This window comes from Molothrus aeneus, chromosome Z, assembly GCF_037042795.1.
Source record: "Molothrus aeneus isolate 106 chromosome Z, BPBGC_Maene_1.0, whole genome shotgun sequence".
Classification (NCBI taxonomy): Eukaryota; Metazoa; Chordata; class Aves; order Passeriformes; family Icteridae; genus Molothrus; species Molothrus aeneus.
In genome coordinates, this window is record NC_089680.1 from 34,191,542 (window position 1) to 34,206,086 (window position 14,545).

General features: G+C 35.0%; 1 protein-coding gene across 1 annotated transcript in view; it reads right to left on the reverse strand.

The window, feature by feature from the left end:
• ERBIN (erbb2 interacting protein) overlaps window positions 1-14,545 on the reverse strand; it is a 121,120-nt gene that overhangs the window by 9,460 nt on the left and 97,115 nt on the right. Inside the window, exons 21-25 of the mRNA XM_066568751.1 lie at window positions 12,993-13,107; window positions 11,091-11,274; window positions 8,781-10,302; window positions 1,059-1,202; window positions 135-266 (exon numbers count right to left, since the gene is read on the reverse strand). Of these exons, the coding sequence (XP_066424848.1) occupies window positions 135-266; window positions 1,059-1,202; window positions 8,781-10,302; window positions 11,091-11,274; window positions 12,993-13,107 (2,097 nt within the window). The remainder of the gene's footprint in view (window positions 1-134; window positions 267-1,058; window positions 1,203-8,780; window positions 10,303-11,090; window positions 11,275-12,992; window positions 13,108-14,545) is intronic.

Here is a 14,545-nt window from a genome sequence, read left to right on the forward strand (position 1 = left end):
AGCCCGTGTATTACATTTTAAAGAAGCCCTAGTTCCAACTGCTATCCCAACATAAGTTTCTACTGCTAATAAATATACAGACTTATGAATAAAAGCAAATAATGTCCTATCCATGTTGTCATGCAGATAACTACCTGCACAGCTGTTTTTTTGATGCTGTCTGGAGGAACATCTTTGAGACTAAGTGTGGCAGATGAGTAATTCTGCTGTCCCGAAATGAATACTTCATCCTGGCATTGATCTCCTGGAGTAGAAGCCTGGGGATGCTTTAAACAGAATGAAGTGGTAAAGACAAATGTCTTTATATAATAAAAACTAAAAATTCTCAATAGAAACTCAGGATAAAATATTTTAAGGGCTTTATCATTCTTTATCTTTTTTGATTAACTACAACATTATTTGTGCAGAAAATCTCACTAACCAAGACATACACCCAATAAAATACTGATGGACATTTAAAAATCCTACTACTGCCGAAGTGTCTTTTATCAGTAGTAAATTAATTAACAAATACCAGAGATTAAATAGTCAAAGATTCAAGGAGGTCTTCAGATGACTTTATCCTGCTCACTAGGGATGCCATACACACCACTCAGGGTGCTTATTTAAAAGCTCATTTCCTCATATTTTCTGACTACAAATTTTCTTGAATGCCTACAGTATCTTACAGTACAGTTTATATCATCAGAATTTCTTTTGGGGGAGGAAGAATAGTCAGATTTTGTTCAAACCTTATCAGCCTAGGTTAAATTCAGAATGGTAATCTTTTGATCACAAATGTACAATGAAATCAGACAGTTCTACACATGTTCAACCATCTACAAAGCCAGTTAGACTACTCAACTTCATGACATTAAACTGAAAAGCCCTGCAATAAGTTTATAGCATATGAAGGTAAAATATTTCATGCCTAAAAAAATAATTTCAGCATATAAATTATATTATTTTTAATAAAGCATTGTGCATATGTAAAAGTATAACTGCATCAATTTAAGGACCCCCTTACAGTTTATTCTTTCCCCCGCTATATATTGCAATAGCCTCCTGTAGGTACTCACTCGAACAATGTGCACACCAGAACCTCTTCCGTCTGCACCACTCAAGGCAACACTACCCTGGCTGCCATGCAGATCCCTAGAGCTGCCATAGTGAAAGCTGCTAACTGCAGCATAATTGGAATTAAAGGACCGAGACAGCATGCTCTGAATAAAGAGGGGACAGATTTAACACAGAGATTAGTGCAGCATGCATAAACCACAAGACATGTTATACATGTAATACAAACATATTCCATTGTCATGCAAGATAAAACCATGCAAGAACAGTACCACTGTGATGTATAAACACAACTCAGTGACCCTATTTACCTTTATTTACTGTAAATCAGCATGCAACCAGCAGTTCACATGCAGAATTACATGTAAATAAAGTAATTGAAATATTCACGTGTCTGAAAAAACAACACAGGTGCTTATCAAAATTTTCACGTTTTCAATATATTTGCAACATAACAAGTATGTTATAGGAAGATAAGCTGGCAGTCAAGTAAAATACCAGTGGAAATCTATCTAATTACCCCTTACTATTCTGTCTCATCCCCCCACATCACTACTAGTAAAGTACAAATAAAAATTTACACAGAGATTTGACTGACTGAATTTTCTTGCTATAACCATGCTGATAATATCCAGTGCATTACAGTAATACTTCACTCAAGAATGTAAACAAGTCTCATTTAAAGGAAGAGGCTTGAACAAAACTGAGACTACCCCTGTGCTACTGTAGGCAATCAAAGAGGTAACGTAACCTCAAGGACAGATGTGACAGTGGTTTTGGTTTGAGCTTCATTAGCTTACAAACCTGACCCCTGCAGTACTAGCAAGGATAACAAAACGAAAGCAAGAGACATTACCATCTTGCCACCATGGTCTTTTGTAGCTGTAATAACAAAACAAAATAAAAAGACAGCACAAAGGAAGAAATAGAAAACCTTCCATGGGTCACCTGATAAATAAAACAAAGCTATCTTGAACATGTGTCAATCCCATGAAAGAAATACTATTGTAGAAAAAAGATACATCACAAAGCATTAAAAGCCAGCAAATTCAAAGCTGTTTTGTGTAAAGCTTTTAATTTTTCTGAGTTAAAAAAGGAATGTTCAAAATAGGTATAATTGACTAAGATACTGTAACAATTCCTACATGAATAAACACATTTTGGCATTTGCCTGTTGACCGAGTGTACTAATATGAATCTGTAAATAGTCACTAGTCTTTAGGCATACATCTGGTCTTTTGTCCTAGCTTCATCTTGTGAAACTAAAACTAGTTTAATAATCAAAGCCATATGCTTCTGCATACTCATATTCCCCAGATGATGCTCTGGTAGCACAGTCATTGGAAATTCCCTTGAAAAACAGTATTTACTGACAATACTGGTTTTATCTTGGCCAAAGTTCTTGGATAACCTCTGTCTCAGGTTGTGACATAGTAAGCATTCTTCATGTTTCTCTTTTACACCTTCCCTGTTCTCTAGCCAATAGAGTTTTCAAGCTTCCAAACAAGTCTGCAGATGTTTTCCCTTTCTTGGGAGAGGAAGACTGTTCTTAGCATTTAAATTTACATTCACTAAACATTCAATCTGAGCTTACTGCTCCTTTAAGTTTTAGGCTAAACACCCGGCAAAAATGCCAAAGTCAATTTTCCTCAGCTTCTTAGTGCCTCAAACCATCTTCTTACTACTCTTTTCATAACAGTGTCTGTAATTAACGAGGTGGTCTTCTTGCCCCACCACTACAGGCAATTCCTTGAAGTATCCTTACAGGAAGCTCTCAGAGGCTCCTATATCTCTTCATCCTCTGTAAGTGGCAAAAAGACTGATAAAAATAGAAGGAATGCATGGTGGGACTAAAAAGTTCTCTCTTCAAAGTGTATCTAGCAGACTATTTTACTATAAAGTCCTCTAGATCCACTGGGTTCACTCTCAGACAGAGCCAAACAGATGGAAAATAAATAGCAACAATCTATGTGACAAAAGAGATAAGTAACAATGCAAATTTGGATTTAAAACCTAAGATAGATATGCAACAGAGAGGGAGAACTTTCCTAAAATTTACAGAGGTATGAACTTGTACATCAAAAACTGATATTACAATTAAGTGACTTTCAAGGTGACTGCATAATCTGAGAACTATGAACTCTCAAGGGTTTATAATATTTTTTTCTTGAAAGAGACTTCTTCCACAAGTACAAGAAATGATTGTGCAGTTGATGTAGGGAAGAGTTGAGAACACTGCAAACACCGTTACTCTCCTTTTCTACATGAGCACAGCACCTCAACAATAAATGAGAAGAAACTCAGAAGCTGTACTAACAGTACAAAATAAATACTTTTTAAAATGGTCACGTAAGAAAATTTTAGTTTTACACAAGAAGAGATTCCTAGGGACAAAACACGAGTATTTGTCCTCTACCTATCTCTTGCTGGGAAGAGAGAAACTGATGCATTTGGAGTGTGAAGAGCATTCCTGTTAATTTTGTTTCTCAATGTGAGAATGATGAAAGTGTACATTTCTGAGAAAAATTCCTGAAGACTACTGCACCAGAGAGAAAAATCTGAAATATGCAAATATCATTAACCACCTAAAATCTGAATATGCAAATATCATTAACCACCCTGATTTTCACTACGAATTATTAAAAATTGAATATGGAATAAATACATGATCTAAACTTCACACTGTAAGTATGACTGTTAATTCTAAGTACCAGCTCCATTAGTCATCTGGTTTGCTACCATGTCTTAAGGCATAATGGCCTGCAAAATAATAATTCAAATATTGGAGGCCTGAGAAGAATTACTTCAGTTACTCTGATGCACACTAAGAAATATACATGTCATCTTTCAGTATATTTTTACTGTACATTTAATGATATATATTATATATATATAATTTAATAGATTTAAATTACATTTATATTTATATTTCATTTAATATATTTTTACTAGAAATCAGTTATTAAGCCATCAATAGTCCATACTAGGAACAACAATACATCAAGAAAAAATGGCTATGTACAAAGTAATAATCAGTATGTTCATCATAATAATTCCAATTTTTAGTCAAATTGGCCTCTAATGGAATCAGTCTAGATGCAGGCTAGTAGCACAATTCTGGGGTTTACTTGTATTTTTTTAGATGATACAAACTGGAATATGTTCTGTCTTTTGCAGCTTACAAAAGAATTAACATTTCAGACTCCAAAAGGGTGTGATTGGGGAATTGAAATGCCTTAATGCATTTACTTAGGTGCAAGAAAATAAGTAGTGGAATTTTTTTAGGAGAATTTATAGGAGAATAATATTGTAATTTTATAGGAGAATAATATTGTAATATTAAGACTGTTTGGAGTCTGAAATGGCAAGCCATGAAATTTGGGCATTGAAGAGGAACTAATAATTTCAATATCTGCAGGGAACAAGACTTTACATTCTACTTATCTTGAAACAGCCTAAACTGGTAACTTAACTGCTAAGCCTAAGTATTAGTCTTTTTTATTTATTGATTTATTTAACATTACCTAGAATCAACTGCAGGGTAAAGGTGGACATAAGTAATCCTTTGTGACAATATTAAGTGTCTAGAAATCCCTTCAGTTTTCATTCCCACTATCCACATAACAGACTCTTCCTATTGAGGAGTTACATACGGAAAAACTACATATAATTTAAATTCCACTGACAGAAAATGTTTGCAGATTGAGAACTTTTGCTGTTTACATACCAAATGCACAAGAATTCTATTCCTTTTAAAGCATGTTGGTTTGATTTCTGAACTCCACAAAATATTAAAACACATTGATGATTCAGATGTCCATTCAAAAAAGAAAAAAAATAAATATAACTAAAATCAAAATGTAAAACTAACAAGTACTAAAGAGATAATACTCCTGTAATTTATCAGGATATGAAACTATGTAAAAATATTCTTCAGGTTACAATCTTGTGAACACTTAAGTGTTTTATTTTATGTATGCACCGACCCACTGAAGTCACTGTCCTTGACACACTGAAGCAAGTTTAACTAGGGAGAAGATCTGAGGTCATATAAATTAAAATATTTTTGCATGTTAAGTATGTGACATAGAAAAATGTGTTGAAGAAAAAGTTTCAAACTTTAATTAAAACTGCAATTCCATACCAGTACTGAAACAATTAGACATTTTTCTATAATAAGGCACTGTAGACTGACGACTCTAAGAAAAAAAAAGTAGGAATTAAACTATGATCCCTCCTCTGAATGCATTTTAGATAATCTGTATATTAGATAAGTAGTAGATAAAAAACAGAGGACTTAATTTCAGATGAAATTAGAATTGAAAGCAAACACACATCTAATGAACTCTCACATGTTTTGCAACAGAAAAAGGAAAATATACATATGCAAGGGAAGGACAATCAGACTCAGCTAACTAATTTTGTATGCTCAGCAAGATCATGTAACACATATTTGCAGGTAACTGTTGCAGATACTTCTTACTGCAATTTATGGATAAGAAATTTCTCTACCACAAATGTGTGACACTAGTCTTTTTACACAGGTGGAATTTTAGTTTCAATTCCTAAATAAAAGCCAACAGGAGTACTACAAGAGTCTAGTGTAACATACTAAGTAGTAAAATGGGTACATCACACTCAAAAAAGGAAAATATGCTGAAAAATATTACTGTTTCTAAAACTCTGCACTAAGTTTATGAAGTTGGGGGTAGGGCCAAATTGACTGCATGCTTTCCAACATCTTATGTATGCAACCACTAGAGAGCAGTTTGACATTTAAATAAGCTCCTGTATCCCCCAATAAAATATGCTTTGCAGCAGGTAAGCAAATTTTTTCTTCTAATATATGCAGAATTTCTATTTACAATGGTCTCATGAACTATTTTCACCTTCATTCACTCAGATGGATAATTTTAGTTATTCTCTACATTTCACAGAAACACAATATTCTGAGTTTGAAGGGACCCATCATGATCATCAAGTCCAACTCCTAAATGAATGGCCCACACCATGACCATTACAGCTTATTAAAGGTATTACAAATGCTAGCTACTTGGCTGGAACCCATTGTTAATAATTTTTGCTAGACTTAAAACTAGTTTGTATCTTTGCTTACGCAAATCAAACTCCTAAAAGTTTTTCCCACCTATTTCAGGTAAAAAGAGCTAATAAATAAGGAACTAGTTTCTCCAATTTGTCCAACAAGCAGATACTGTTGGACAAATTTAAGTGGGTTCGCTCCTCTCTCTCTCTTCAGATACTAAATGTTATAAAAACACAACTAACAAGTCTTTCAGGAGCTTAGGAAAAGAAAATAAAACGAAACAAAACAACAACCAACAAAATCAATCCCCAAAAACCCACCACCACACCCTCCTTCCTAATAAGCATTTCTATCTGTAAGGACACAAATGATAAACATGATTAAATTCAATAACAGTAGAGTCACAGCAAAAGTAATACTATTAATCTATACTGGTCAAGAAAAGAGGTATGAAATACTCATTACAATACCTAATTTTGTATTTGTAATTTTTTTAGTGTTGCATCTTATGTTTCAAAAAAAAGTGCCATTTTAAATCCATGAAAGCTTTGTCAAAATAGTTTCCAATAAACGTTCCTTAAACAAGCTCTGTAACTGAACTTGTTCCTTAAATGAGTTAAAACTGGATTGTTAATTACTGGATTTTTTTTTTCAGATTTCAAAACATTTCAGAAATCTGCTTTATAGATAAAGCACCCTCACCCCATGGGTAATTTTTAATTACAAACAGAAATACCAAAGCCATTATTTAAAAAGAACTAAGAAATATTCAGTTGATTGCTAGAATTTCCACATTATCATATCTGCCAGCTGCCATATAGGATCATATCTACATTTTCCACAATTCAGATTTTTTCTTTTTAAGTTGGTTATATCCTAAAGAATATAAAGTAGACAACTCAATATACACATTTACTTTAAACCCATAAAAAAGTCTCAGATTGTTAAGACTGCTTTAAAAAACTTCAAGGCCATAAAAAACAGACTTAAAAGTTCTGTTAAATTAAATGCACACCTAAAATCTTAATAGCAGTTATTCCACATAGTAGAATAGTAGAAAAAATTAAAGTTTACATATAAAGCATAATGAAAAATATTGTCAGATATTGTCAAAAGGGAATCAAGTCAGGCAGTCAGTGCCACTTAAGTAAAGGTGACTACACTGCTGCAGACCCAAACAGATATCACTGCTGCATTAAACACTGTTCCTAACATGCCAATGAATAAGCTATAAACAACTGCAGTAGCAGGGCACTGAAGCTCTGCTTCCCTTTGTACTCAAGGATTGCTGGTATTTTTGCTTCTCTTGTCACTTCATGTAAGATTTGATACATCCATCCAGGAGAATGGAAAATGACGGAATGCACATTTTATTAGAGTTAGAACATGGTGAGATTAGTGACTCTCATGTGGGACAAGGGATCCTCACATGACAGCACAGTACTACCCTAAGACACTTCCTGTCGTGGGTGACCAGCTGGATCAGAAGAATATGTACAGATTTTGTGCAGGTGTCTATAAAAAATGAAACCCATCCCCTTCTGTCACCAGAATTTATGCAATTTGAACAAAAAATCCAACCAAAAACCCCCCCCAAAAAACAAAAAGCAAACCCTTCCCCCCAAATACTGGGATTTCTGAAGAAAAATCATAGTTAAAAGTAATTTCTCCAACCATCTCCAATTAAATTTCTCTAGCCATCACAGATATTCAAGTAGTTACCATAATAATTACAAAGCAAACTACGTTCTTAGAAAAGAAACTAAAAAACAAAATCCACCTAACTGGCACAATCAAAATGCCATTTGGATACTTAATTCCCTTCCAAAGAAACATGATCTGGCTAAATGACATTCAAGCCATTTTTAGTGATGATACTTTCAACTGGGTTAGCAGGACAGATTACACTCTTCCAGGCTCTACTCAAATTCTTTGAAGATACATAATTGTTCATCTCTACTTATCAGCTCAAATTCTTGGTGGCATTTACAGTACATAAAGAATCCTGTTCATCATCTCTACTTATATCAAAACCTACTGTGATTTTTCTGAAATGAACAAGATTTTTAAGTGTTCTCATCTCACAGCAAGCAATAAATATTCATTCAACAATCTGTCAGATACCCAACTTCAAAAGATAACTTGCTTGGAGGCAAATACATGATAATTATGGCTTTTGAATTCCTCAGCAACTAAAGCTGCAGACCTATACTTCTAAATAGATTTTACTGATTTTCTTTTTCCATGTTCTTAAAGAGAAGAAATAGGGTGAAAAAAAGGCGGAACAGAAAGATCAAGAAGTGTAAGGGAATATTTTAGTAAATTGTGAATACAAAGCTACAATAAAATCTACCTTAAAAATTACCTTTTTTGAGCTGGCCTTGCAGTCCAGCAGGTCTGTATGACATTATTTAATGTATTCAAAAGTAGTCTGGCTAAGCTGGCAACTATGATGTAAAAAAACCCAGCACCTTTCTTTTTTTCTTTGGGGGAAAAGTTCATTTAGTTCAGTCTACCATCTGAGTGTTTCTCATATATTCATTACAAACACATCCTTTTTAAACCAGGATCAAAATCAGATTTTCACTAGTAATTAAAAGCTGTTCAAAACAGAGTGTTTACCTTATTCCACATCTAGGTAACGAAAAGCAGGAAAAAAATACAGAATGATTGTTTTTACCTTTTCTAGCTTTTTGGCCTCAATATGTCGCAGCACCTGTTCCCTCCAGTCATGAGGGACTTTAGTTTTTCCTGCAGGGTCTAATAGGGAGTGCTCGGAGTTAACCCTTGGGTTTGATCTCTTGGAGGGGCTAGTCCGCGAGTAGTTGAAGTCACTGACTGACATAGTTCTTTCTGGGATCTCGCTGACCGAGGGCCGCGCGCTCTGTGGCCGGGCCACGCTGGGACCGTCGATGCTGTATGTCCGGGCAGAGAGAGGCCTCTGCTGTCCCGACATCACCGCTGCAGCTCTTCCCATCGAATGCAAATCTCTGTATGTTAAGTAGTCCCCTTCAGGAACCTGGGCTCGTCTTGAAGGTCCACTATCCCCAATATTTATGGAAGCTGCAGAAGATACGCTGCTCTGCCTCTGAAGCGTGTGCCTGGTTGCTCCTGGGAGCAGTCTGTCACCTGGTGGAACAGCCCACAGATCTGCGTGTCTCCCAGCCATCCGCTGGTGAGTGTTGTACACAGCGCTGGCCCGGACATTGTTATGATTGGAAAAATTCATGTTGCCGGAATGCTTTACGTAACTGGGAGTTTCTGTACTGTCAGACCTAAGCAGACGTGAAGGAGGTAAAGTGCCCTGTTCTACTTGGGTGTTTTGTTTCTGGGGCCATAAGGCATCTTTTGCTGCTGCACTGCTGCTGTACTGAATATTATATTGTGGAGCACAGAGCATCTGTGCACCGCCTGTCACTGATCCCCTCACTATATTAGCACCTTCAGGATTGTGATTTGAGTCAAACTTGAACACCGTTTTTGTAGAAGATACTAAATCAGATGATGATGATGACCCAGGAAAAACCTGTAAAGGCTGATCATAGAGAAGAGTAGCAGATTTACTTCGGACTATGTTTTTTCCATCTGCAGTATCTGATCCTGATTTTACCACTGAGTTTGGTTGTTGAGATCCATTCTCATTTACAGTATCATAGATTTTCAGCCCACCACTGTCCATACTTGTGATGCTGTGAGATTTCATCACAGGACCGCTTCTCTGTGGGGACAAATCTTCAGTGCTTCTAGAAACAGATAGCTCAGCAGAATCCCCATCAACTGTAGTGCTTTTTGCTAGCTTTTCTTTACTAGGAGACTGTACGGTTTCCTCAGCAAGTCCGTTTACTTTATTTACATGGTATTTATTTCCATTTTCAAAGTGCCCACTTTCTTCTTTTGCGTTGTTATTCAAAAAGCCCATTACTGAAACCATTTTCTGTGTTTCTAACTTTTCTACAGGAACTGGCACTGCCTCTTCACTAACAAGTTTATTGATATTCATGTTTATTTGGTCTAATTTCTGAGATTCCTCCATAGGAGTACTTAGATCAACACCTTTTCCTATCAGGCCTAATCTTTCTTCAATGCTCAATTCATATTCAGACAAATTTGTAACCTTCTCTTGCACATTTAGTTTTTCTTCTACTGTAATACTCAATTCTCCTCCATTTTGCAAGAGATTATTCAAATTTTCATCTTCTCGCCTGGAAGAAAAAAAGATGGTTCTTAAAGAAATTCTCCTAAGAATGAATATATTTGTCTAAGTATCATTTTAGAAAAAAATTACTATTAATATGTAACCATGCTGTGCATACAAAACAGGACAAAGAAACAGATTTATGATTTGCTATCTTATATTGAAGAAATGTGTTACATAAAGAGCTCATTTGCGCAATGTTTATACGTCACGTGGTTTCAGAAGTTTGTTTAAACTCAACAATAATTAAAAACAGTTCAAAAGTGTCAAGAAGAACAAAGTGATAATAACTTCCTTTTTTATTAATTTCTTTTAGTTTCCATTTTGGACAATGTTTCTGTTTGTATTAGCAGTTTTTATGAAAAATGGCACTTTTTAACTAAAACTTGTAGAAGAGTAACAGCCTGTAATCCAATCTTTGTAAGTTTTTAAGAACCTTTAATGGTCATGTTAGCAATCAAATTGATTTTCAAAATTAAGCAAATAAAAACACAGAGCTTTTAAAATAGGATACTGATGTATTTTGTAGGAATAAAAACTTAAAAAGATAAAATTATTATACCCTATTATTATGAGAAATGAGAACCCTGTATTATATACTAAAGCTAGTCTCTGAAAGTTTTTTTAAGAACTTTATAAACCTTAAGAGAATATTATTAACCCTATTATAAAACACTGAAATTTTAAATATTTAATTAATGATAAATTAATGAATTAAAGGAAGGAACACCATATAAAATATTAAGTAACATTTTTCTAATGTATTTTCTTATTGGTCTACTGTATCTTACGAACCTGATTTTGGATAGAACAGCAGCATGTGTTTCTTTGTCAGGAGAACAGAGAGAAATATCTTGGCTACTGTCAGTATTTAAGGAAACAGAATCTGACATTCGAGAAGGAGAGGAACAGTTGCTGTTATTCTGATTACTATTGTGGGTAGCTTCATCTGATAAGGAATCAGTATCTTTTGAATCATCTGAAATAAAAATTTGCCAATTTAATTAGACACACAGATCTTATTAATAGCCATTTAATATGTGTATGTATAGTATTTAGAAACTGTCTCTTGTTCTTCAGTAATTCTTACTACCAGAAACTAAAATGTAAGCTAACACCCTTGCAAAATTCATTTAAACTTACAAAAAACTGTTGGAAATAGTTCCTATATTTTAAAATATTTGGCAAAAAGTAAACAGCCCTTATCTGCTAATTAAAACTAAATTTTTGCTTTATTCCCATTTCCCTTGTCATACACAAGTGCTATATTACTGAATACTTCCTTAAAATATCTATCAAATCATACTTCTGTTACTATAAGGTTTTCAGAATTGCCTATTATATGAGTCTATTGGCCTCTAAGAAAACAAAGCACACTGCTTCACATGCAGTATTTTGAAAGGGTATGCTGTTCATGGTTCTGAATATTCTATCATTATCAAAGCTATTAACTAAACCAAGTACTCTGGAACTATCTAGATCACTGGATAAGCTCTGTATAGCATTCTGGTAAAGTAAAAAATCAGCAATGAAAAATGCTCTCCTGCAGATTTTGAATTCAATGCATTCCCATGCTTTGCATATCCCTTAGGACAACATTTTCTGAGTAATTTACCCATGTGCACATTGATTCTTGCATAGTGTATGCATACTTACATACTATATCCGTATAAAAATAATTTCTCTGGGGGAATTCAAGGCAGCCGTGATTCTGACATAAGTGTAGAAACAAATACATTTAAATTTTTGCTTCAAGCCAGTTACAGATGCCAAACGCATACATTTGTGGAACTAATGTCTGTCTTCAGAGACAAGAAAGAAGTTTTGACCTGGTACTTTAGTCAGACAAAAAAATCCAAGGACAGCATTGGTAAACATCCACCTTTTCATCTGTATGTGATCCTCAGCAGACTTCCTGCTTCCACCATGGGGTTCTCCTCACCAAATCTCACCTTTTTACATCTAATGTCCAGAAAAGCTTTTTGTCCTGGAAGTACTGTACTTGGATATCATATGAAGCAAAATATTATTCACTATCCTCTTTCTATATCATGTGTTCCCTGAATCCTAGGCCGTTTCTTAGTCTTAAGGAAATGATTACCCAGAAGAAATTTATATTTCAGAGAATATAAAATTTAGTTAGTAAAAAAACAGATACAAAATTTTAATGCTAGAGGAGCAAAGAAAAATAAAAGAGTAAAATAACTCTGGAGAAAGATTTTTACAAGGAAGGATTATTCTTAAACCTTAGGAAGAGAGCACAGCTTCTGTAGAGGAATTTTAAAAAGTGATACTGCTGCTATATAGCAGCTGCCTATCGCAGCAAGAATTCAGAAAATCTGGGTGAAGGGGGAGTTACAGACTATTTCTAAAATAAATACCACTTTCTGCAATCCTTTTCTTAAGCACATCAAGAGTGTGTTCAAGCTCCAAAAGCCCCAAAACATATACCCCTTCTCTTCCTGTCTGATTTAAACTGAGAAAAATCAAGAAAATTAAGATATTAACACACATTTCTCTAGCATGGACTCCAGATTATGCAGTTTTTTCCCCACTTTCATTGCTTAACTAGGAAAATCTTTCTTTTAAAACATACAAAACATACTTTTACTTAATTTAATTTGAAAAACTAGCCACTTTGAGTCCAGAAATTATCGAAATCACAAAACACTTCCAATGCTTTTTATGGTATCTTACCTTTTTTGCTGTTGCTTAGGGCTACCACTTTTGGTTGGTTTATGGAGGTTTCTATCAGTGGTGGTCTCATTTCTGCCATTTTCATCTCTTCATCAGAGGAGAGTTCTTCTGACTCCTGCCAAAGGGAAAACAGCTTTATCCTGTCCATTTTGAAGAAGAGTTCAAATGTAAGTAAATGCTGTCTATCACCCACTAAACAATAAAGGGGTAAAAAGATAAATGAGCCACATAACATAGGCAAAGCAAAACAACCTTGTAGTGCATCTGTAGTGCAAGTCAACTGAATTATCTTTAAGAAGCATCACTTGCAGACTTGCATTGTCACTGCTGAACTCTGTGGGATGACACTTAGACAGGTAACTTTAACTGCAAAAAACTTATTGGAGCAAGCAGATGAAGCCTTCATTCTACCACTGGAGAGAGCATCCAGTAGAGTCCAAGTCACAAAGTGATCACTGAAGCAGGAAGCACTGCAGATTGACCAGCTGGGTATTGGTTTTGAAGAAAACAGCTCAAACTGAAACAGCTATAAAGTAGCCATGACCAAGACAATCATAGGAATGGAGAGGTAAGCTGTAAGCAAAAACTGAAGGAGCTTGGCCTGCCTAGTCTAACAGAAAGGTGGCTTGCTAGGGATAAATTCCAAAAGGAAAAGAAGTCATTTAACTTCAAGAGCAATGGCAGAGAAAAAGCAATACTGAATACATTTAAGCTAGTAATCACTAGTTCTGAACCAAAAGATGGAACTCAGTGCACTTATGACAGGGATTAACAGACAAAGCTGCTGCAAGAGCAGCCATGCAACTGATTCTCTTCCTGCTGCAGTCCTCTTTCTGAAGATAAATATTCATTTATCTTCAAAACTCAATTGTTTTCAGTAATATTTTGAAGAAACAAATCCCCAGCCAACCTTTCCTCAAAGCAGAAATTTCTTTCTAGTAAACATTTTCCTGCGACAAAATCCATGTTGCAAATTGCAAACAAAGCCTACCAATATTCACTTTTTCTTATTGTTTTGGAACATTTAACACATGGAACCTATTGGAGCACCACCTTCCCATGATACCAATTACCTGTCCAGTTCTTAGGTCTGCAGGAAGGATGTACTTGACTGAGATGTAACAAACAAGCTATGACAGTCCTAATTAAAAATAAAAAGTAAAAATCCATCGGCTTTTCTCTACAATCCAAACAACCAACCTGTTCACTGCATCTACCACATGCCCTTCCTCTTGGATGTGACATACAAGTGTAATCAATGCTGAAATGAAAAGCTTACACATAGGTAAAGTTTAGCTCTCTGGATTCTGCAACACCATTACCAGCAGGAAATAAGGAAATACAATGAAACAAGGATGTCACTGTACCTGACTTGTGTACTTACTACAGCTACTGTCATTATCAAAGACAGTAAGAAAGAATTACTGTCATTATCATTAGACAACTATCATGATCTTCCAAAATCACATTTTAAAATTTAAGAAAAAGTCAATACCAGTATTTTCAAAAAGAATGTAGAAGCAGGAACATACTAGTGGGGAAGTAGCCAGTGA